Raw genomic sequence first — 26,021 nt, forward strand, 5'->3', positions numbered from 1 at the left:
AAAAATGTGAAAAAAGTTCAAGGGGGTGTAGACTTTCTATACACACACAACCAGTCAAGTTTGAGTACACTTGCTGGAAACTAGGTTTTTTTCATAATTTACAATGTTTTACATCATTTCTGTAAATACTTGAAAATGAAAACACATGTTACAATATACAAAACAAAACATAAGGCCTATCAAAACAATGTTCAAGAAAATTGAAAATTGTCTCTAAATCTTGGATTCCTCAAAATAGCCACCCTTTGCCTTAATAACAGCCTCATAAACACAAGGCATTCGATTATCAATTATTAACAGGAAATCATCCGACATGTCTTCCCAGCTCTTCTGCAGCAATTCCCAGAGATGTAGGGCACTTGTGGATAGCTTTGCTTTGACTCTTCTGTCCAGTTCGTCCCATACAAGTTCTATGGGATTGAGGTCTGGAGACTGGGCAGGCCAGGTCATTAGATTGAGTTGTCCTTCACTTTCCTCCTTCGCCAGATAGTTCTTGCACAACTTTGAGGTGTGTTTCAGGACATTATCTTGCTAAAGAATGAAGGACTCCCCAACTAGCTGTAATCCTGATGGAATGGCATGCCTCTGAAGTATGCTATGATAGCCATGCTGGTTGAGCTTGCCATGGACTTGGTAAAGATCACCAGCTCTGTCACCAGCAACTCTTCCACTCCTCAAACGTCCAGTTTCTGTGTTGGTCCAGGCAAGTCTCTTCCTCTTATTCTGCACTCTTAACAATGGTTTCTTTGCAGCAATTCTTCCAGTCAGGCCAGCTTCACGCAATCTCCTCTGAACAGTTGACGCTGAAACATCTGTACTTGTAGTAGCAATTAGCTGGGCTTGTATTTAGTTCTTGCGATTTGTCTTAAAGATTGACCTTCATTTCTTAAAGTAATTACAGACTAAAAAAAGTCATTTTTCTTTGCTTAACTGAGCATATTTTGCCATTTTCTGCTCCCTTACATTCAGGAATGACAAACTTGTGCCTATGCTACCTATATTTATAGTAATCATGGACCCTCACCTGTTAACAATAATTGGTGACAAAAGGTTAATTAGGTAACATGCTAGACTGAAATCCCCTTGCTTTGGGTAACCATTTCATTGAAATTGACAAGATTTACATTTTCATTTAAAAATTAAAATTTTGAATGCATTTCATTATGATTATAAGCTTATACAAGTACAAATATCATATAATGAAATATTAAGTGTTTATAGACAAGTTTATACAGTTAAAAGCACAGATAATCATGAAAAACCTGGTTTAAATAATGTGATCAATTCTGGACGGATGTGATTTTTTGATATTTCTAATATAGTTGTTTTTTTCATAGGAATATTTAGCAATTTGATTTTACAGTAATACAGTTTATTGATCAGAAGCCTAGTTTTATATTTCACAACATATATGCTGAATATTTATTTTAATTATGTTGAATATGCAATTTCTTTGCAATACTATTATTAATATGCTATGCTTTATAAAAAAAAAAGGTATACAATTTATTCTACAAAAAAAAAAAAAACAACATTAAAAGACTGTTATAATAAAACAAGCCTAAGTTTAGGAGATGTAAAAACCTCACAGATTTGACTTTGGAGTACACACCTAGCATTATTGAAGCTACTGTATAGCACTTTCTTTGATAAGCAGATACACCACATGCCACAACAGCATGAAATCCAATTCCAACACTTTCATTATAATATTTAAATCTCATTGATGCCAAGGGCAATGTACAATGAAAGTAGACGTTAGCCCGTGGTTCTCTGAAGTAGAAATATAACCATTACCGATATGGATATAATTTCTTAAAGCATGAATTACCTGAGCACTTACATCAGAACTACTCCTTTAAGAGCCCTGTGTGCGTCAGCCACCTCTGCCCCCAAGAGATAAAGATGAGTGACGCACTAAACTCAACACCCCCTTTTATAGGCCTGCTGCAATGGAGTGAATGTAGCGATCTTGAAGGGTAATGGTTACATTTCTATTTCAAGGAACCTGGGTTATGATAATAACCTAATGTTCTCCTTCAACTAAGAAATGTAGCAATAACCTAATGGGATACAATACCCAAGCCATTGCAACTGAAGGACTTGCAGCACCGGCAGATGTGCTGAACTTTGTATACAACTGCAAGTTGTCACGGTAAGGGCGTCTGCTAAGAAATAAATAACAACAACAATAACAATAAAAAGGAAGATAAACTGCCTTCAGCATTCTGGCCGATGACCGATAAAGGTCCATGGCATATAGTCCACAGTACAGAGAGGGAATACTGCACGGTTACACTGAGCAACTTCAGCAATTCAAACCAAAAGTCCAAAAAAGGGTGTATGGCTAAATTACCCCAGGACTTAAAGTGGAACACATTTTAAAAAACAGAATGGAGTGGCTGCTCTTAACACTCTGGTCCCAAAACCAGGGTTTTGCTGATCTATGACATTTAGTTGGTAGAAACTGGTAAAACTATGGAGGTGTGGCCCATACTGCAGCATTGCAAATGTCTGTATTCAGATGCGCCCTGGAATAACGCACAGAAGGTCACAAGGCCTCTTGTGGAGTGACCAGTGACCTTTTCTGGTGGGGGCAGATTGGCTAGATCGTATGCAATCTTCACTGTGTCTGTAATCCACCTTGACAGCCGTTGTTTAGACAGGGCTTGTCCGTGGAATTTAGACCTGAAACAAATAAACCATATGGAAAGCCAACATAGCTGCCAGGTAGACCTTAAGTGTGGAGGGAGATTTCCCTTCATCAAAAAGGTCCTGCAGAAATTGCAGTATATCTGCCATGGGGCAAGTCGTGGGGTCAAGTCTCAGTAACTTTGTCAGATAACCCAAGCCAGCTCAAAATGTCTTCGTTCAGGGGCCAGACCCAAAGCTGCACAGCTGTATGCCACAGAGTCCCCCACGCCTGGCTTAGCAGATCACGATGGACCAGCAGCTCCCAAGGCTGACCGAACAAGAGCTGTGCCAGTGTCGAAAACCAGGTTCTGATGGGCCACATTGAGGCTACTAGGGGCATTCGAGCCAACTCTTGCCTGATCTTCACCATGCACAGTGGAAGCACTAGTAATGGTTGGAAAGCATAGAGCAGTGTCCTAGGCCATCTGTGGGCCAGCACGTCTATGCCAAGCAGATGGCCGTTCTCCACTAGGGAATACCAGTGGGGACAATAGGTGGACTCCCAGATGAGTTTCACAACCCCTGGATGAAGTCGCCGTTTCTGAACTGTGAGGACTCCCTCTCGAGAGGAGGTCCGCTGCCCAGTTCCTCACCCCTGGCAGGTGAACTGCTTTTACTAAAAGCATGTGCTCGTGAGCCCATAGCAAAAGCTACCAGGCAACACGATTGATACAGAGACTGGAGACCCCCGCTGGTGGTTGCTGCAAGCCAGCACTGTGGTGTTCTCTACACAGATCAACATGTGTCTCCCTTGTATCTCCCCGAAAAGATGCACAACACTTATGTGGAGACCCACAATCCCTGTACCCATAAACCATTCCAGACAGCGACCCCAACCTAGGCTGGAAGCATCTCTAGTCAACACCTCTCTCCTCGTGATACAGCCCAGAGCTGTGCCCAAGCACAGATGAGATGGTTGTTTCCACCACGAGAGAGCCTCCAAACAGTGATAAGACATCCCGTTTTGACATTCAAGTGTTCGTGGTGCATGATCGCCAATAATCCAGGTGGGCCTGTTAGAACAGGCCCTGGACATGTGGCAGCAAATCTCTAGGGCTGCTGGCTTGTAGAGGCTCGCACTTGCGGCTGCAGCTGCTGCTTGTGAGCCAGAGCTGCCTTCTTACCGCCACTAATGCAGGCAACATCTGACCATTGTACTTAGACAACTGGAGCAGTTGGTTGTTGACCAGGCTCAGCTTGTCCAACTGGAGGGGCGAGGGCCTATGGTCAGAGGACAGAGATTGTAGCAGCATGGACTGGTAAGCCACCAGTATGCTACTACAGCTACCAAGTGGAGTGCAAAATACTGAGGCTACATAGGCCTTTTTCTGCATTATCTCAGTGACACAGCATTGCTACTGGGACATGAAACGTACCTTTGCAGCAAAACTAGATTAGGCATGGAAGCCTCAACAAGAGGAAACTGGGCAAGACCCAGCTTATCTGCACCCTATACAAACTGTCCAACAGCATGTCTGATAAGGGAGGTGAGCTCCTCCGGTGGGAGCCAAGATATCTGATTCCGTGTCCTTGGATGGGAAGATTAATTCTTAGGTGTCCATGTCCACAGATGCAGCAAGGGACAAGGCATCCTCCTGTGCTGGTTGTGGGTCAGGCAAAGGTGCCTGAATCCTGGAGAATGAGACAACGGGAGAACATCCCTGCAGCTCCGTCAAAAGGGACTGCTGCTGGTTCATGGCTTTAAAATGCTTCTCACTGCAGGGGACAAATGGGGTGAGTCATTCTGAGCCGGTGTCAGAAATGCAGAGCGGTACCTGGAACAGCAGGTTAGCCTGCTTTCCAGTGTTCTCTTAGCAAAATGAGAGCAAGAGCTGCGGTCTTTAACTGCTCCCTCTGAATGTTCCCTTCCCAGGCAATGGGAATCTGTCATGCTTATCCTCTGCTGGAACGTTTCTCTTGCAACCAACACAAGGGTGAAACCCAGGCATGGTGCAAGGTTGAAAAAAAGAGTTCAGCCGTACAATGTATGCGCACAAGAACAGATACTAAACTGATTGGTGCTGAAAACTGTTGTTTACACAGAGTACACAAAAATGGAGCACTGGTAACAGTCTTGGTGTCAAACTGGACCAAACCTAACCGGGTCACTGCTACCAATTCTGGTATGAACCAGATGACTGGTACCGACCTTGGTACCAATAAAGGTCACTAGTACTGGCTCTGGCACTGACTGGTACCGACCAGGTCATTGGTACAGGCTCTGGTATCGAACGGTACCGGCTCTGGTACTGACTGGAGTGCCCTGGTACTGAAAACGGGTCACTACCAGCCCTGGTACTGGAAGCGAATGGTACTGACTCTGTAACAAGGACAAGAGGCGTGCAGATGAATACCTATAAAAGTCACTGACAAATGCAAGCATGCACTGTTAAACGGACAGGGACTAGAATAATGTTGTAGTCAGAGCCGTAACAAGGTATTTTAGCGCCTGGGCGAGCAAGAATATTTGCGCTCCCTACCTGTTTTTTTTTCGACGTTGTCGGAGTTAGGATATGTATATGTAAATCAGAAATTAAACCACAATATATCAACAGAAAGGCATTAAGCAGGTAGGAGATGTGCAACTTTACAAGGATTTCAAATCAGAAATCAGAACTGAAATAGCTTGTGCAGTTGCAGAGCTACAAGGTTTTGTGATGAGTGTATTTTATTTACAAAAAAGAGCCGAAATGGCAAATGCAGACCAGCTGTAAGACAACTGAAACTGGAAACATAATATCCTGCCACACAAAATGTTGAGTAGTTATTTTTTTTTGTAATTCAAAAAGAAACTTGCGAATACTGCACTGGTAATAAAAATAAATAAATAAAAACCTCCTACCAATAAAAAACAGAAATGACTACAGCGAAATAATTACCCATTGCTTTAACACACACAGAAACAAAGAAAGCATAGCCAAACTAATAAGAATAATAAAAAAAATAATGATCATATTGACACGAAACCTAAATAGGAATCAGATGTGGGCAGGTCATTTGGATTACTTCCACCTCTGCCCGGAAAACATTTTCAAAACAGGACATCAAATAAAACTGAATATAATAATAAAATAACAGTAAAAAAAAAATAAGGGGGATCTCAAATATCTGTTCAGTATCTTGTCTCAATCCTCATCTCCTGCAATCATACACAAACACACACAGCCGGGGAGGGGCATTCCGAAAAGTATTTTTTAAAAAGCGGATAACGTTTTTTTTTCTTTTTTAAAGTTTAGTCACGGCAATTATTATTTTCATTATTTTATCCCCAGTTTAGTCGTGTACAACTATTTTTAGGCTCAGCTCACCGTTACCACCCCTGCGCTGACTCGGGAGGGGCGAAGACGAACACATGCTGTCCTCCGAAGCGTGTATCATCAGCCGTCTGCCTCTTTACACTCTGCAGCCTCACCATTCAGCCACCCAGAGTGACAGCATCGGAGGACAACGCAGCTCTAGGCAGCTTACAGGCAAGCCCGCAGGCGCCCGGCCAGACCATAGGGGTCACTGGTGCACGGTGAATCGAGGACACTCTGGCCGACCTAGCCCTCCCTCCCCCCGGGTGGCACTGGGCCAACTGTGTGCCACGCCCTAGGAATTCCTGGTCACAGTTGGCAGTGACATAGACTAGATTCGGACTTGCGATCTCCAGGCTATAGGGCACATCCACGCAGAGCGCCTTTACTGGATGCGCCACTCGGAAGCCCCCTCGTTTTTTTTAAATAACAATTAAAAAAAATAAAGACGACTAGTTGTTCCCAGTTTTAGCTTTCATATGACTTGTTTCACTTTTGGACATGTGGAATGGGAGATACAGACGTTTGAAATAGTTAAGTGCCAATACCATTCCCCATTGAACGCGGGTGAGGTGTGTCCTACCCTCTGCAGACATAAACCAATTACATGGGGACATTCACCATAGTCATGGCTATGGCCCAATGTAAAAAACAAGACTGGCGATTGGACAGTTGAGATATGACAAGGAACGTCATCATGACTATAGTCATGAAATTAAAGCGTGTCAAAATAATTCAGTGTGTGTTAAGCACCAACTGTCTCGTGGCCATTTTGCCAGTAGGCCTATAACTGGCATGGTAAATACATACACACACACACACACACACACACACACACACACACACACACCTTGGTTGTATTTACAGCTTTACAGTTTTATTTTTTGTTCTTCAGAAACAAAAAGGTCAGTAAACTCTGTTGACATATTTAAAACAAACAAAAATAAGAAATGGTGGTTTGTTCTGAATCAAACACATTGACCATCTAACAGGATGGCGTGTGTGGTGACATCAGACCCGGAAGAAACACTCAGTATTGCCAGGTAAAAAATGTGAATTGCACTGTTGTGCAGTTTAATCAATAAAACAGAAAATAAAAGGTTGAACAAACGAAAAAACACTTTGTAAAATAAAACAGCACAGTAGCCAGAACGAACAGACAAACAAAATGTACTAACACTAAACAGACAGACAAACACGGTGAGTTTAAATCAATTATTTACTTTAGTTTTTACTTTCTCCTTTTCCACACCCGTTCTCCACTCACCGAAGACACAACCCCGGGTAAGTGAATACATGCTGCTTTTATGCAGCTGTACCGAGACTCGATTGCTAACACTATGTAACACAGTTTTTGTTCCTGGGTAGTAAGCGTTATTTCCTAATTGCTTATGCCTCAAAAGTATAGAAAATGGCTATTATTCCCCACAAACTTTGCTTTTGTGACCAGGACAGTGATATTTTGAAATGTACCTATTTCCAATGAGAAAACGGTCTTTTCATTCACATAAAGAAAAAAACAACATATGAATCCAAATTAACATGTATTTATACTAAAGTAATACACAAATGACTACAAAAGATTTAGAAGTGAGTAGTTTTTCGAGATTTACGATTATACTGTAAATCACTTTCACGAATCAGCCCCCAAATGTAGTCTCCCATCATGTTCTCGTTATACTGTCCTTGGTAGCGTCGTTCAAAGTCCAGTATATCCTGGTGGAAGCGCTCGCCTTGCTTCTCCGAGTACGCTCCCATGTTCTCCTTGAATTTATCAAGATCAGCATCAAGGATATGGACTTTGAGGGACATCCTACAGCCCATTGTGCCGTAGTTCTTCACCAGAGTCTCAACCAGCTCCACATAGTTTTCGGCCTTGTGATTGCCCAGGAAGCCCCGAACCACTGCGACAAAGCTGTTCCAAGCCACTTTCTCCTTACTAGTGAGCTTCTTGGGGAATTCATTGCACTCCAGGATCTTCTTTATCTGTGGTCCGACGAAGACACTGGCTTTGACCTTTGCTTCAGACAGCTTAGGGAAGAAGTCTTGAAGGTACTTGAAGGCTGCCGACTCCTTATCTAGAGCTCTGACAAATTGTTTCATAAGGCCCAATTTGATGTGCAGTGGTGGCATCAGCACCTTCCAGGGGTCCACCAGTGGCTCCCACTTGACGTTGTTCCTCCCCACAGAGAATTCGGTCCGCTGTGGCCAGGCCCGCCTGTGGTAGTGTGCCTTGGTGTCCCTGCTGTCCCAAAGGCAAAGATAGCAGGGAAACTTGGTAAAACCGCCTTGGAGACCCATCAGGAATGCCACCATTGCAGCCTCTTGATGCCATCTCAAAAAAATGCAGATATGTATCCACTTAGGCAGCTGGAACTAAACTGAACTGGTGGGCTTAAGGCCCCTGTATTTATACTACTATTTATATTACTGGAAAGTTCTAGAAGTTACTCCAAGTTTACTCAGCACTGAATCTACCTGGAATGTTCTGGAAAATAGGTAAATTTCAAAATATCACTATCCTGGTCACAAAAGCAAAGTTTGTGGGGAATAATAGCCATTTTCTATACTTTTGAGGCATAAGCAATTAGGAAATAACACTTACTACCCAGGAACCAAAAAAAAAAAAAAAAATTGTTACACGGTGTAATCAGTCATTCAATTGGAGTCTCGGTACAACTGCACGTGAATTTACTTAGTGCAATTTTCCATGCTCGCATATTACATTTTACATGCACGTGAAGTGCTGTGCAATCCTCGTGCCTAAATACAAATACACATTTTAAATCACTCGTGTTTATAACCCATATTATCCCATGTACCAACTACAATACACCAACATTAGCACACTACACGCAACATGCAACACAAATAAATAGACCAGAGGTGGGGGACTTTGCCACATAGCCTCACTAAAGAAAATATACATATATAATTTCAGACAAGTTATTTCCAAATCAACAGAACCAGTTTCTGTACAGTACACAATCATGGGCAGGCTTCATTGTGATGATCGGAAATTTCAATCATTTAAATACCATGCATGTGCCATGTTCTGCTGTGTCAACTTACAGTGTTCGTGGCATTTTGCTAAAGTTTCCAGGTCATCCACATGGTAGTAATCGTAGCCAGACGTGCCAAGAACTTCAAATGGTAAATATCCAATTATTGGTGGTGCCCTTGATTAAATAGAAGAAATAAAAAGTAATTTAAAAAAGATTTAAAAAAGTAAAATACGAGGTGACATGAATGACAATGAGAGAAACTAAAACTGTATATAGGCGTGTGCAAATGCAGAACAGCTAACAGATAGTTCACATGAAACCTTTTCATGCTAAATCTTCCTCTCTCCATTTTACATTTCACAGTTAAACATAAGTAACAGATGTATCATATATGAAGTGGTACAAGTTAATCTGCCCTTCACTGTGAAGAATTGTGCCATACTGGTATGTTTTGTGCCAAATGCCATGCTGGAAATACATCCAAGGAGTACTATAATTGTACAAAACATACCTGTGATCCAAGAATAAAAACTTCCACTCTAAGCTATGTCGTGATGTGAATTCTTCATTAAGTTCTTCCACTGTGCACATTTCCTATGTAAAATAAAAAAGAAAATAGCACCATTGCACCTAATTATTGTAACGCAATATGTATTTACCATTGGCCAACAGAACTCAGCTAGAGTAGCTACCAGTACAAATTACACATACAGATGTCAAAGGCTCGAGGCTATTAAATTAACAAACTCAATATTACAAAATGTTTTGTTTAGATACCTATGTGAGAGACGTTTAAGCCTTTCAAGCATGGCTCGCTCTGCACTCCAATGCCATGGTAACGACCCAGTACCCAATTTAGGATATTGTTTGGATTCTAATGAGCCGACATAAGGAACAAGTAACACTTTTTTAAATTGGTGACTTACCTTAATAAACTGGGGTTTAGCTAATCTCACGGTTGCTATGAAACACACTCTGTCTTTATATGGTGGCCTTAAGGACCTTTGTATAACTCCTTCAAAGCCATTTCGTGTGGAAGTCGTCACTACAAAAATGACAGGAGAGATTTAATTATTTATTATTTTAAAGACTACCTTTTCTTTATTCACGTACATCATGAGGATGTCTATGTTCTGATAAGTACTGCAATTTACAAAGTTATATGCTTCAGAGCATCGCTGAAATATACCCTTTCTTATAATCTGTTCCATGACTCTGAAAAATATATATACACTGAACAAAAATATAAACACAACATGTAAAGTGTTGGTCCCATGTTTTCATGAGCTGAAATAAAAGATCCCAGACGCACAAAAAGCTTATTTCTCTCAAATTTTGTGCACGAATTTGTTTACATCCCTGTTAGTGAGCATTTCTCTTTTGCCAAGATAATCCATCCATCTGACAGGCGAGGCATATCAAGAAGCTGATTAAACAGCATGATCATTACACAGGTGCACCTTGTGCCGGGGACAGTAAAAGGCCACTTTAAAATGTGCAGTTTTGTCACACAACACAATGCCTCAGATGTGTCAAGTTTTGAGGGAGCGTGCAATTAGCATGCTGACTGCAGGAATATCCACCAGAGCTGTTGCCAGAGAATTGAATGTTCATTTCTCTACCATAAGCCGCCTCCAAGGTTGTTTTAGAGAATTTGGCAGTACGTCCAACCAGCCTCACAACTGCAGACCACGTGTAACCATACCAGCCCAGGACCTCCACATCCGGCTGCTTCTCCTGCGGGATCGTCTGAGACCAGCCACCTGGACAGCTGATGAAACTGTGGGTTTGCATAAACAAAGAATTTCTGCACAAACTGTCAGAAACCGTCTCATGGAACCTCATCTGCATGCTCGTCGTCCTCATCAGGGTCTTGACCTGACTGCAGTTTGGCGTTGTAACCGACTTCAGGGGGGAAATGCTCACCTTCGATGGCCACTGGCACGCTGGAGAAGTGTGCTCTTCACGGAGGAATCCCGGTTTCTGTACTGGCCAGATGGCAGATAGCACGTACTGGCCAGATGGCAGATAGCACGTATGGCGTTGTGTGGGCGAGCGGTTTGCGGATGTCAACCTTGTGAACAGAGTGCCCCAAGGTGGCGGGGGGTTATGGTTATGGGCAGGCAAAAGCTACGGACAACGAACACAATTGCATTTTATCGATGGCAATCTGAATGCACAGAGATACCGTGACGAGATCCTGAGGCCCACTGTCGTGCCATTCATCCGCCGCCATCACCTCATGTTTCAGCATGATAATGCAGGCCCCATGTCGCAAGGCTCTGTACACAATTCCTGGAAGCTGAAAATGTCCCAGTTCTTCCATGACCTGCATACTCACCAGACATGTCACCCATTGAGCATGTTTGGGATGCTCTGGATCGACATGTACGACAGCGTGTTCCAGTTCCCGCCAATATCCAGCAACTTCGATAAGCCATTGAAGAGGAGTGGGACAATATTCCACAGGCCAAAATCAACAGCCTGATCAACTCTATGTGAAGGAGATGTGTCGCGCTGCATGAGGCAAATGGTGATCACATCAGATACTGACTGGTTTTCTGATCCATGCCCCTACCTTTATTTATTTATTTATTTATTTATTTTTAAGGTATCTGTGACCAACAGATGCATATCTGTATTCCCAGTCATAAGAAATCCATAGATTAGGGCCTAATGAATTTATTTGAATGATTTTCTTATATGAACTGTAACTCAATAAAATCTTTGAAATGGTTGCACGTTGCATTTACATTTTTGTTCAGTGTATATACGTTTTAAAAACCATTATAAAATGTAACATTTATTCAGTAATATTTGCAAATATAATCAAGTACCCTTAATCTGACTGGAAATGGCTGTATGTACTGATATTAATCCAAGATAGCAATGCAAACGAGGCATTGGATCACATTATAGTTTAAAAGAAGGCTGGCTTCCTTCAAAAGGACACCAATTACTAAAATATCTGATTAAATAATGGCCACCACAAGAAATATATGTAGGGATTAACATATTCATTGCCAGTACACTGTACCATACTGAAGAACATCATTCACAGTAGAAAACTACTAAATATAAATAGACCATACATGTAAACATGGTTGAACAGACTATATTTACTTACCATTATTCAAAGACTTGAAATTTCCTATGAATTTTACATATTCATATACAGGCATTTCCTTAGGATCTACTGTTCCTCTTAGCATATGGCAACAAAATTCTAACTGATTTTTTGCTGAAAAACAAAAAGGCAGGAAATGAACATTACATTCCAACATAAGATGTTGGATATCGTAATTACACATCAGTACAAATGGTAATTGATTAAACTTTTAAAATCTATTATTTCAGTTAGTGTCGCCTAATCGGGATAATGATGAATTGAGATTTCTGCTTAAATGGGATACAACTCTGGGAGATGGTTCTTCCCAATGCTATTTATGTTGTTTGATTGGGACGTCACTTAGTTTAATTGGGCTACAGTATTTTCAAATGATTAACGGAGATCGCTTTTCAGAGCAAGACAGGTTTATGTAGCACAGTGCACAGAGTACGTGGTTATGTTGGGACTTGCATAATTGTGTAAACCACATTAAACTCTTGGAGGAGTTGTTGTCTCCTGTGGCTTGCTGCTGATGCAAAGAAAGTTGCCGTGTCAACATCACAGGTGCTTCACTGCCTTTTTCATTTCATGTAGAAATAAAAAAGAGCGATTCATTTTGTTTAAGAATAAAAAATGTACAAAAAATGACTCATTTTAAATTCTGTATTTAACATGTATCCATTATTTGAGGTAATGTCATTATTTTTCTTTTCATTTAGAAACAAAAAAGTGTGACTAAGGTCATTTCAAATGCCTCTCGTTTCATTGGGACAGCCGCTAAGTCGGGATATGTTTACTTCTGCCGAGGCATCCTGACAAAATGGCACAGACTGTATTATTATAATTACAACAACAATAGATTTAAAAAGTACTTACTCTTTAAGTATTCTGGAGTCAGAGTCTCCCCTTCCAGCATTTGAGTAGAGAGAACTTTATATATCTCTGAATGTTCGCCCACTGGGAGAAAATTTAACAGGTTCTGATCCAAGAGATCAGACTGAAATACAATTATTTGATTATTAAAACACATTGTTTTCTACACATACTGAGCATGCAATTTGTTACAGAGAATACAACTCCACTTGCAACAGTGCTCTGACTTCTAGATCTACTGGCGAATACATAGAGGAGCTACATAATTCGCTATTACACAAACACACTGGCAATGCTCCCAAGTGCAGCACAAGGAGGAAACAGAAACAGCTTTAAACATATATGGATTATTACAAAATAAAAGCTACTTGAAGCCACTATAGTTTGTACTTTCAAGATCCAATATAAAAATAGATTATAAATATCTCTGTGCTGATTTAAATAACTATAATATAATGCGCACACTAATAAAATCATAAATATACTCATTTTTATACTCACAGGTAAGTGTTCAAGTAAGGAGGTAACACTTTCTGAAACATAAATTATATTTCCATCCGTCATTATTGCTAGAAAGAATCCATCAAGTGCCTGCAGATAATGCAAAAAAGCATGTAGTTAAAGACAGATTTTACATGTCGCGCAAGTCTCTTTCTAATTTATTTGCATCTTGGAGCTTGGTAGGAATATCATAATGTACTATCCTGTACAACGGGCTTTGGACATTGGACACTAAATAATCATTAATCATACACGTAGGCCTAGATGATATTGTTCTAATACTTAATTGATATTTAACAATTAGTGAATCATTTTCTTTTTTCAATGCCAATGCTGTGAAGCAAGCGCTTCAATATTTGACCAAAACCAAGCCATCATGGTTCAATGCAGTCACCACAAAAAGTAAGCTGTGATGAGCTCAAACCTACAGTATATTTGACTTGCTATTTTTGGCACTGCTAAAAGCACTTCTTGTGGGCTGTAGATTTAATACATTCCCTGTTACACACTCACTTCTAGCATTAACTGTGTAAACTCCTCATTACTAAGGAATGAAGGCTTCCAGTCTTGTCGTATTTCACTTGTCTCTGACTGTGCAGCAATTTCTACAATAAAAAAAAAATAAATACAAAAAAGATTCAGTTATGGTTGCATAAAATGTATTATTTAATATACAGTGTTATCAGTCTGGTTAGGAAACAAATGTTCTCTGCTACATGTAGTACAGCGCATACATTCACATCAAGGTTTTAACTAAACAGAAAAATAAAAATGTTTCTGAACACTCACATGACTATTCTGCTTTCTTGCAAAGTCATCACGAATAAATAAAACAGTTATGACGGTAACAGGTACCTTTGTGCTTGCGTAGAAAGTCGATGCTCTTCTGCAGTATTGTTGATTTGTCCATCTTCCGGGTGTTACCCGGGAGCATGGAGCCAAGCTCTTTGATGAGGACATTAAACTGATCTCTGCGTTTCTTTTCAGATTTGTTTCTGGAAACCCTGAAAGGAAACAAACAATAATTTAGTGAATAAATCCCCAAAGCAGCCCATATATACACGGTATTAAAAAATGTTAATGCGTAATTTGGCAAGATGTACCCCTGGTTTAGGTTATTCAAACAGTGCCCAACTACATCTTCCTTTTTTTTCTTTCAATAGGCTTTACATCTTATACATTCTTTTTACTGTGCAAAATTGAAGCATTTAGCTTTCATTACCTTTTAGCTTTGTCCTTGTCATCTTCTTCCATCAACCCATCAAAAATGCTGCTGTCATCTCTGAAACAGAGTACATGTGCACTGAAATCATTTATCAGTAAAATGCCAAACACATATATCCATGAGTCCCAAGTACTGAACTTAGTCCTCATAATATACAGTGCACTCCGTTTATAAGAATCACATCTGTCCCAGGTGATTTGATTCTTATAAACGGTTGATTCTTAAAAGCGGACTGATATGTCTACAGGTAACCAATCAGTGATCCTGCTTCAAGTAATTAGCATTAGCTGCATTTAAGTAACATTATAAAGGTGGTGTTATTTTAATTAGGTGATCTACTGTTTGTGATTAGTACCAGGTGAGTGTATTAAATTGAATAGAGGTTGATTTGCAATTTGATTGGTTTACACACAGCTTTTATCCATCTAGTTAGTATGATAGACAGCTAGTCTATTTGTGTGCCAGTATGAAGCACCAGCCAATCGAACAGTCTCTCTACCCAGAGCCGGGAGTCTAGCTGTGGAAGTCCAGTGAGGAAAGGCTGTTAGAGAAAATCAGAACCTAGCATCGCTCCGGAAACACCAACTACAAGACAGGTCTGTACCCTCCCTCCACTACTACTGTACCTATCTGTCTCGCCTGTCCTGCTATTACTGTCTCCCAGATCCCTGTTATTCTGTCCTCTCACTCCCGTAATAGAAAACAGAATAATGTATGGGCCCAAATATATTATTACACAGTAATAGATTTCACCAGTTGGTTTGGGCCGGAAACGCACAAGTACATATTATTGTGTGATAATAATATATTCTGACCAATATATATTCTATGTTTCTTAAAACAAACAAAAGCAAATAAGTTACATATTATAATGTCAGTTTTCATATATTACAAATTAAGAATAAAGTGTTTTATTGCTATTGTTTTTACCCATGAACTGATGAAATAATGTATATTTTCAATTAAGTATACACAAAAAAATGTAACATCGTCTATTCACACCCAGTGTATGCGCTGGAAACTCAGGGATGGTTTGCTGGACAGACTCACCGCGCTTGGATCAGACGGCTATGTGCCATACAGCTGGCAAAACCTATACCGAGTGAAATGACCATACGGGGCGTTAGTGGTGGTAAAACAAAATAGGTGCTTGTCACAAAGACGGCCGGAGTGGGGACATCCGACCAGTAACAAGAAAATAAACAAAGAGAGAGGTGGAGTTTGGTGGAGCTGAGTGAATGGTCTCGCTCAGCATTTAATGAATGAACAGACAGACAGACAGAAAATAAACGGTTGTAACAATACAAAAACAGGACATGGCACATTCACCAAAATAAACAGACAAACAAAAACGGACTAACACTACACAAAACAGGGTGAGCAGATATTTTAACTATTACTCTTACAATTTATCACTATTACCTCCGTCTCCAATCCCGTTCTCCACTTACCGAACACACAACCCCGGTTGGCTGAAAACATGATGCTTTTATGCAGCTGTACCGAGACTCAATTGCTAATCAATCATTCAATTGGAGTCTCAGTACGTGAATTAATAAAGTGCAGTTCCCCGTGCTCACATATTATTACTTTTTACTTGCACGTGAAGTGCTGTGCAATCCTCGTGCCTAAATACAAATATACATTTTAAACACTCGTGTTACACAGACCCGTTTATATCCCATGTACCAATGACTATACACCAACATTTAACACACCACATGCAACATAACAGAAAATACACACAGCGGCAGTTACTTCGTCACAGTGCTATATTAAAACTCAGATAAACATGTAAACTGGATATTTTGCATTGTGCTACTTTATTTTGATTTGTGTTCTACTGAACACAAATCATGTACTTTGCGAGGTTTATATCAGCCAGTGTCTTTTACCTGGTATTTTCATTTTGTTTCTCTTTTAAAAATGTCTCCTGAGATGTTTCTGTTATTGCTTTGAACCGCACTGTTTCCAAGTTTTCCTCATTGTTTGGCTGAATGTCCCATGTCTTTATTTTGAATATATTATTTCTTCTCTGTCGTACTGCAGTGAGAGTGATACTGGCAGCATTTTGTTTGAAATGAAGCTGTATATAATATAGCATTCTGTTTCCATGGCAACAGTTTTTTTAATTTTAGTTGTACACAATATACTTATTCTTTATGACGCATACAGTGTCATTAAAAAAACTGCAGATTTAGTCAGATTTACTGAATTTATTGTAATTAGCTGAAATAACATATAAATGCATCTTTGTTCAATATAACATGAGTAGGAGCATGCTCTCTCACTTATTTAACCATCCTGCATCCAAAAGTATCCACCAGATGGTGCTAGTGTTACAGTAATACAAAAACTTTGACTTTTGGACTTCTAGTGTTTCAATACCACAACTAAAGAAGTACTTTTCTGTTTTCATCTCATCTGCTTGTCTTTTTAAAAAACAGACAGTTTAAACCTTCCCAACCACTGGGTGTCACAAAGATTTGCAGTGGTCTTTTGTTGTATTCTCTAGGATGGTAAGCTTACTGTGAGGATCCACACAGTACAACTGGCAGCAAGCACCTACGCAGACCATCTTACAAACAAGAAACTACATACAGTAAGCACAGCATCAGCAGTGGCAGGAAGGTAGCTGGGCTCCTGAACAGACACTTGCGAGTTTACAAATACAAAATCTGAATATGTAAAGTTAAAAGCAGACACATGGGATTGCAAGGCCAAACAAATACACTACAGGTAATGTCGTCAAAACAACAATACAACTTAAGAAAATGTGCACCTGAACTGTTCACAAAATGGAAAAATATAATAAATTAAAAAAAAAAAAAAATTGAATGGAAATAGATATAGCAACAGCCATACCCTTATCCAGTAATAAATTTGCCCTTATATTGACTTTTAAAAACAAGGAATAAAACCAGTAAAGTTCATGCAAGTGCACATTTTATTTTACTCTTAACTATATTAACCCTATGCTTGTTTTATGTTTTATTGTAATTTCTTTGCTGTCTCAGGAAATTATACTGCATTAACACAAATGTAAACCTATTTTATTTTAATGTTCACTGCATTTTGAATCAATTGTCCGAGTACAGAACAAATAACAGAACAGCTGGATAAGTACAAAGATACCTATTGACCCAATAATGATTTCTTTATTCCAGATATATCATATATTTGTTGGCATCATCACTATAAAATGTCTTAAATGAATGCCATTGAAAATACAGCTTTTAAAACTAGTGTAGCTGTAGTACATACCTTTCCACACTGGAGCTCATTTTATAACCTTCTTCACGCTAGTAAATACAGTAAATTACACCTTAATCGTGAGGTAGACATTTGTAGCTGTACCTGAAAAGAAAACAGATTTCCATTAAAATAAAATTAATGCTCAATGTAATTTCTGATTTTTGTATACAAGATCAAAAGTTTTACTATGCATCTGAACTTCTAAAAACATTAACTTAGACATACTGAAAATTCAATTTGACTTTGTTAGCCGATAGGACTTGTACAGTAAGTGAATTAATGTTTGATGGTGTTTGGTCTGGTTTCAGTAGCTCCAGATCATACTTTGCAAACCTAAATACATGGTTATGTCTACTCATCCCTGATGAGGAGTTTTTAATAGATGCTATGACATCATATACAAAACATATTCTGAATACACTAAAGCAAAACCAGCAACAAAAAAAATATGTTTGTGTAACAATGTGCTTAATGAGCTGAACATTTGCAAATTAAAAAAAAAGTACCTGGTATACAATAAATAAAAATAAATAAATAAATAAAAAAATCAGTTTCCACAGGGAAAACTAAAAAATGTATAAACACAGGCACCATCTATGTGTTTTTTTTACTTCACCGACCCCTCTACTTTATCCACGCATTCCTACTGACTGTCATTGTCAAGTGATAGCTTGTTCCAGGCTGCTCTCACAGGTTAAATTAACGCAGTTTTTTTTTTTTTTTTTTTTTTTTTTTTTTTTTTAAATCAACTGCCACACGCAAAACGTCTTCTCCAACCATAGTTCACAATCCTTTGATCTAAAATGCAGGTATACATAAATAAAAAGGACTCCCCCCCCCCCCCCCCCCCCCCCCCCCCCCCCCCCCCCCCTTACATTATTATATTTTATAATAAACTAAGGAAAGTTAGAACGATGCTGATTTCCAGGGAAAAAAATTAATTACAGATTGTGACTTGAATTTATAATTAAATAGTAGAACGATTTAATACAGTTTTGTGGTATGTGTGTAAACACAAAAACACACCACACAAAAAATTTGGAAACACATACACACATTCAAAATGTGGGCTTTCTACACCACTGTCTTAACTGAGCATGCACCAGTAATGAAAATATACTTACAATGACAAAAACGGTTTAAAAACTGCAAAGTTTCTTCTGTAATCTGGCCCTTGTTTTCTGATTTAAATGTTATTTTACATCTAGAAAACAGAGGACAAGCTGTTAGTTTTCACATTCGTGGAAGAAGTTAAAACATATAAATACAATCTTAAAGGAAATTAACAGGAAATGTTAACAGAACATCATCATCATCATCATCATCTTCACAATATTCCAAAATCAGGATCAGTCTGTTTTGGGATAGTCTCCGCACACAGATTTCTAACAGATCAGACCAAAAACATATGCATTAGTGATGGGCTGGTTCTGCGGGTTTCAGATAGATACATTTAAATAAACTTTGGGTCAGCTTGGGTGCGAGTCAACAACAATTTGCAACTATTATAATGTTATCTATAAAAACTGTTGAGAATTACATTTTGAAAAAACAAATTGCATTATATAATTCAAAATATTGTAATAACAACAACAACATCATCATAGTTCTCCTATTAACAGTGGGCATGTGCAGTATTAAGGAAATGGAATGAGCTAACTTACATGTGGTGTAGTCAACACAGTTTAACCTTGTTAAGTACAAAAAAAAATTAAAAATACATCTAGCAAATTCCTTAATAAAATAATGACTTCTGAAAATGACATTCATAAAATGTTGCACTCTGGACAACTTAAAACTAGACAGAGAGAGACATGACTCTTAAATTTGGCTCAAATCTGCAGAAGTCAAAGCGGAAAACGAGGAGTACAAAGGCTTGCAGTTTGATGCCCTTTACAAGTAGGATAGTCCCTTTTGTTATAAGTCCCTTTTGTTATATGACTATAACAAAAGGGCATACACTGTACTTCCCTGCCGCAATGTAGATGAGGAATGGAAGTTAAAGGCCAGAGTCATAGCTACAACTGAATTTGACGCAAGTCTTCCGAAAACGACTGAAAACCTTATAAAACAAATTCAGAGAACTGCAGGAATTTGGTATTCCAGCTGACTTCCAAAGGTGTTTGTGAGTGACCAGGGCCGAAACATTAAAGCAGCACTGCTCAGTCTCTCCAAATAGCCCTTCAGAATCAACACTGGATCCCATGTGCTGCTCATGTTCTCAATACAGTGCTGAAGCATACTTTCGATTCCAGACTTTGACAGAAGAAATGAATGCCATTGCAGGTTTACCACATGCAGTGAGACAGGAGTGCGAGACTCGCTGCAATAGCAAAGCAGCAATAATGGAATCTGTCTGTAAACAGTTCACTGAGATCCGACAACTTTTACAAGACAAAGATCAGCTAGAGAGAATAGATGGCATACAACTCTGTGTTCAAAACGCTTCCCGAATGCTTGTCTTTCTTCAGTAGCAAGTGAAGAACTGGAAGGGGATAAGTACCGTACAATACACATAGTGTTACTCTGGTTTTACAGATTGAAGAAGCACTGCAAGTCTATTTATAGGGACCCAGAATATATGGCTCACTTACGCGACTGTGCATGGAGTCTTAAAAGAGAAGCTAGCAATCACTTCCACCAACAAGATTGCAAAATTTCTTTGCCCTCGTTTTAAAAAGTTAAAGATGTTCCCAACCGAAGAAAGAATGCCTGTTTATGACCAAGCGAAGAAACTGCTCGCCACTTTCAAACCTGCCGCGAGTGCTCTGTCAAACAATGCTGTCTGTGATGTGGGACAGTGACACCTAACGCTCACACTGAAGAGAACACAGTCAAAGGTACGCTTGAAAAAGAATATGGAGCTAATGACATAGGATTCAAAAAGCAGAAAATTGAAGTAGAGTTCACTGAGTGGGAAGATGAAGTCAAGGCTTACGATAAAGACAAGATCCAGTGATACATAGATACACAGTTTTCAAGTGACGAAGGTGACGGAGGTCAATGGTCGAATCAATGTTATGTAATCATATTGAATTATATACTGTTTTGTAGTTTTCCCATATACCGACACATTTTAAAAATCTAACATGAAATGCTGTACTACTGGCTTCCGGTAGATTTTTGCGATACCATTTTGTAGTTTCTTTGATTACATGATGTTGAGAAAAAAAAAGAAAAAGTCTCAATCAAAAAGTCTTTTTGCTATAGCTGCACATCTGTGTGTGAATGTAATGCAAGGCACAGATTCCTCCATAGTGTCTATCCCATTATTCTGATATAATCAATATATTGCGGTAAAAAAATTTCACTTAAAGTTGACTTACAATGACATACTATGCATGATAGAACTAACAGACAGCCAGCTCTGTACCTGAATATTCACAGTTCTGATGCCTCCTGTACCTCTTGCTAAAGAGTGTTTTAACCAAGTTGTATGAAAAACAGTTTTATATAGTTTTACATTTCAGGGTTTTCAATTTTATGTTGTTTTGTTTTACATATAACTCTAAAAAAAGTATCACTATGTTACGTGGGCTGTTTCAGTGTTTGATGGCCCTGCTGTTTCGGTCTCTTTCCTTTCATTCAATTTATGTTTAGTGCTTCCCATGTGTTCTACAATGGTCCACCTGCGAGTGTAATCTACAGCCTTGCTGCATGAAGTACAAAACAGCACATTATCAACGTGAAATTCGTCCTTGCCAAACCCCTGATCTTTAGGGATGATTTTTTATTGTTTTCGGCATCTTTGAACAGCTCTGAATTGAATACTGGAAGCAGTTTTATTAGACAGGTATGTTTACGTATATTTAAAGTAAAGTTGCCTGTGTTAATGTTGCTACATTATACATGCATTTATTTGGTTATTATCAAACAAAAAAAGCCTTGCATATTTTCCTAGGATCACTGCTGATTAGCTTCTCCCACGACTTAGCCATCGATAGATTAGTCGATTAGTCAATGAGCCACATGCACAGTATATTGAATTCAGGGTGTTACAGTAGTATTATGGTTTAGAATTTTAACATTAAACATTTATAACTGTCTAAAACATCAGAAAGATGCTTATGAAATACAGTCTAAAGGTTATTTTATTTAATATTACCTTACGGTACAGCAACATTAGACAGTTCAATATTTATGCTACTCCTTTAAAGTTGAACACATGCAGTTAAACTGCATTAAAATGGCTTGTTGTAATCAGTTTGGCGAGTGGTTACCATATTCCAAATATGGTTAAATACATAAGGTTAAAGTGTTTAGAAAATTTCACAGAATATAACACCCCTATGTTGAACAACCACTTAAACAAATGTCCATGCAAAGCTTTGTGAAACATGTATTCCCAAGATACTGTATATGCTTCATTAGCTGTTAGAATAGCTCGTAAAAAACCTCAACTCAGTACCTCACAAAATGCACTTGAATCAAGGTACACGACCTATGAAACATTCCGAGACCTGGAGAGACGTGTTACTTTTGTCCAATTAATCAAATCATTAGACAAATTAAGTAATTGAGAGCTTGGGTGGAACGAAAACCAGAAGCCACCGCAGCCCTCCAGGAAATGAGTTTGACACCCCTGTACTAGGTTGCCATTAAAGGGCAGCCTACATTTTTTTTGTGCTATATGTACGGCACAAATCGAACTTGACCCAGAAAAATGACCTACAATACAGTTGTGTATGTAGTATGAAGCCAATCTCTCAAAGGACGCCTTTAGATTTTCCAGATAAGTTTCCACAACATTGAAAACATCAAGTTGGTATCTCAAATGGTTTATGGGATATTAGCATTTGAAGTAGTGACAGAATGACAGTTACAGTACACTAAGCTCCAGTGACAGGAGTGCTTAACTACTGATTGTTAAAACACAGCAGATTGCAGTCTACTTCCCTGCATACAACAGGTCATGTTTCTATGGAAACTATTAGCAGATAGCTAATAAAAGAAATGGCCTTGCCCTTTAAAATAGATGAGACAGTCACTGCTCTAAGCACGTGTGACAATGTCACTGTGTGAAGAGCATCATGGAAGATATAGTGGAGAATGGATTATGGACATCAGATTTATACTGCTGTTATATTAATTAGAATGTTAAGTCCTTCCCCTTCTTTGCATTGTGTTTGTCCCATCATTTGGACAAGCATATCACAATGCTATAAATGATGGGTGCACTAAAGGATATGCTTTAAGGCAGTAAAGTAAAACCCTTTACATTTCAAACCAAGTGAAGTCACACTGAGCCTTGTGTTTTATTTAGTAAGGATTTTTTTTTCCCCCTTTAGCGATTCTTGTAGCTTCACACTGTATTCTTGTTGTTACGGTAAATAACATTTATTTTTTACACTTGCATATCTCCAAAATAAACTGCTGATCATCTGTCTGTAGAAAAACTGCCTTTTGTAAACAGCACTTGGTTACATTTGAGACATACAGAAAGTAAAAAAAAAATAATAATGTCAACTCATCTGTACTGTACAATGTACAGTACAATAACTTTTTTTTGGGGGGGGGGGGAACTACTGTGAGTTGAGATTTTAAATTGTTTAATTCCCCTCAGAAAAGACCACTTAAACATATTTTCTTTGACATGCATTTAAAAAAAAACCTTCAGTACATGCAATTAACTGGCTGATCAAGGAGCCATTTATATTTGTTTTGTTTTATTTATTTTATTCTAATTGCAGAATAGCACCAAAATAAACATGTATTTTTCAACCCTTGATGCAGGCAAGCTTCATTTGGGTCTGTGTTCCTCTTCTCAATGCATTGATCAAAATGACAAAAACAATAGGGGGAGTGTAGAACGGAAATAGTGAAACAGCATTGTGCTCCCTAGACAGCAGCCAGTGGTTGTATAATCATGAAGTCATCAGCAGTATCCCCTGTCCCAGTAACTTCCTGACCCATTGACCTACTTTCCCCACAGCTAAACTACATTGAAAACATTTTTAGCAATCATTAATTGGACAAGAAATAAGTCCAAACAAGCTTAACATGACTAGACCTAAAAAATATTTGTAACTGTTGCAAAAAGTAATCTGAATAGATATGTTACTGCAGCAGAGACTGAGCCAGCTGCAGTACTTTTACTGTACAATTTGACTGATAAAACTGATAGAGTAGTATGCCAGTAATTTAGTGCAGTAGTTTTATAAAACTAAATAAAAAACTAATGTAAGCTAAGGTATTCTGGATGTAAAACAGAACAAAGACTTTTTTCACCTTTGCAATGTGATCATTTCTGTTGAAATGCTATAGAGAACAGACAAAGTATTATTACTGTAAAAAGGGGTGACAATCAAGAGAGCAGGGAATAGACTTTAGACCCCATTTCTTTCTGCACCATAAAAAAGTATCTATAAAACCTAACCTCACCTTGTTCATATCAAACTAGGGATTCCTGCGGTGGACAATCCAATCAGTAACCAGAGAGTAACACAAGTCAAAAATTACCTACTTGTGCAGCATCACATTCCTAATGTTCTCTCTAAAAAAACAGAAGGATGCTCCACCCTGCTATTTATGGTGCTCTTCCCCTAGTTGAGCCAACCCATAGTTGCAGAACGTGTCTTGTCACCATTTAAACTGATTTAGACTATAACTGACCTGTAGAAAACTACACCTGCAATGTTGCTACATTTGTTACAGGACGGAAATCCCCTCCCAAAAAAAAAACATGTTCATGCATTTGCTTGTGTTTTTAATGATTTAAAATTACATCATTTGGTGCTCTCGAAAGCCCTAACATAGATGAAAAGATTTCATTTTAAATGAAAAATGCCTACCTACTGTACCATTCCCTCATGTGTTGTCCCTTTCAGCACATGATAGTATCCACCATCCCTCCCTGTCTGCAGTCTTGGAGAGAATCCTAATTCAAATTAAAATCTCTCACCTACCAAGCCTTTCCTGATAGTGCAGTACAATTAAATGACTGCCTTTTTTAACTACCTTAGCACTGGACACAAACCAGGTAATTGTTTTCATTAGAACAATGGAGACGCCAGTTACTGCCAAGCCTGTAATCTCGGAAAAGAATTCCACTTCAAACTGGAAACAGACATTATTCATTTTAAAATGCTTTCAGCTCAGCTGGCACAATAAAAAGTGCCATTAGTCAAACAATTACTGTAAGCTAATATTTCTGCTATGCTGTACAAAGTGAATTTCACTTTTGGGAACAGCTGAAATGTGCAAGCTACGGTTTAAAAATTAAAGGCAGCTTTCATAGATTTCACAAATCTGCATTTTATAGCCAGCCTTTTGCCATGTGATCCGATTTAAATCCCACTTACTTCGTCCTTTATGCCCCAAATTACTCATCTTGTCTGGATCTAAAAAAAAAAAGAAAGAACTAGAAGCAGCTACTCCAATTAGGGTTTTTAGACATTGTTATTATTATTAATTTTTGTTTCAAACTATCATTTTGTTTTACTTTTAAACACCCCCTCACACTCGAGAACACTGGATTGTTATTACAACGGCAGCATGCTGGCTCTTCAATTAAAGAGCAGGCTATTCAAGTGTCACCATTCTACTCGCACACAATGCACCTGCTCTTAAGCTCATCAGCTTGATGAACATTCCTAATAAAAGGTCACAGTGTACAGACATCATTTATGCTTTACATCTGGTATTCTAAAGTTAAATTACAATAAATCAATTAGAACAAATTACAAGCAATTGCTAAACATCCCAATATTGTTTTTTAAAAGAACATACTACCAAAGTGTATACTCAACCCATTTATAACCAACAAAATGACACTGTTTACTAATCAATGTTAGCAGTATTGGTAAACCTTGTGACACCATATAACACAACAGAAAAAGATTGTGCAATATTAGATTTTTACTGCAGGGAATGAATGCTACACTAACACCCAAGACTGTGGTATGTATTGACTGTTTTTCCCCTAAATGTAGGTCAGCTTAGCTTTAAGGATGTGACTCATTCTTTGGATCCACCTACAGTAAGAGCTAATTCTCCGATTTACTGTATGCGTAGAACCACCAACATAAAAAAAAAGGAATAAATCATGAATGGCATAGCAACAG

General features: G+C 38.6%; 1 protein-coding gene across 3 annotated transcripts in view; it reads right to left on the reverse strand.

Annotated features, from left to right (window-relative positions):
* Nucleotides 1–26,021, reverse strand: part of LOC121298178 (circadian locomoter output cycles protein kaput-like) — a 72,228-nt gene that overhangs the window by 20,922 nt on the left and 25,285 nt on the right. For 2 of the 3 annotated variants that reach the window (XM_041225128.1, XM_041225110.1), the window contains exons 3-13: nt 19,083–19,162; nt 17,968–18,060; nt 14,701–14,760; nt 14,334–14,482; nt 13,992–14,083; nt 13,479–13,568; nt 12,981–13,101; nt 12,123–12,236; nt 9,922–10,040; nt 9,507–9,589; nt 9,063–9,169 (exon numbers count right to left, since the gene is read on the reverse strand). In XM_041225128.1, coding sequence (XP_041081062.1) covers nt 9,063–9,169; nt 9,507–9,589; nt 9,922–10,040; nt 12,123–12,236; nt 12,981–13,101; nt 13,479–13,568; nt 13,992–14,083; nt 14,334–14,482; nt 14,701–14,760; nt 17,968–17,987 — 955 coding nt within the window. In that variant the 5' untranslated portion in view covers nt 17,988–18,060; nt 19,083–19,162. Of the gene's footprint in view, nt 1–9,062; nt 9,170–9,506; nt 9,590–9,921; nt 10,041–12,122; nt 12,237–12,980; nt 13,102–13,478; nt 13,569–13,991; nt 14,084–14,333; nt 14,483–14,700; nt 14,761–17,967; nt 18,061–19,082; nt 19,163–25,259; nt 25,299–26,021 lie in introns of all 3 variants that reach the window. The other variant, XM_041225119.1, reaches the window with a different exon arrangement.

Source organism: Polyodon spathula, chromosome 2, assembly GCF_017654505.1.
Source record: "Polyodon spathula isolate WHYD16114869_AA chromosome 2, ASM1765450v1, whole genome shotgun sequence".
NCBI lineage: Eukaryota > Metazoa > Chordata > Actinopteri > Acipenseriformes > Polyodontidae > Polyodon > Polyodon spathula.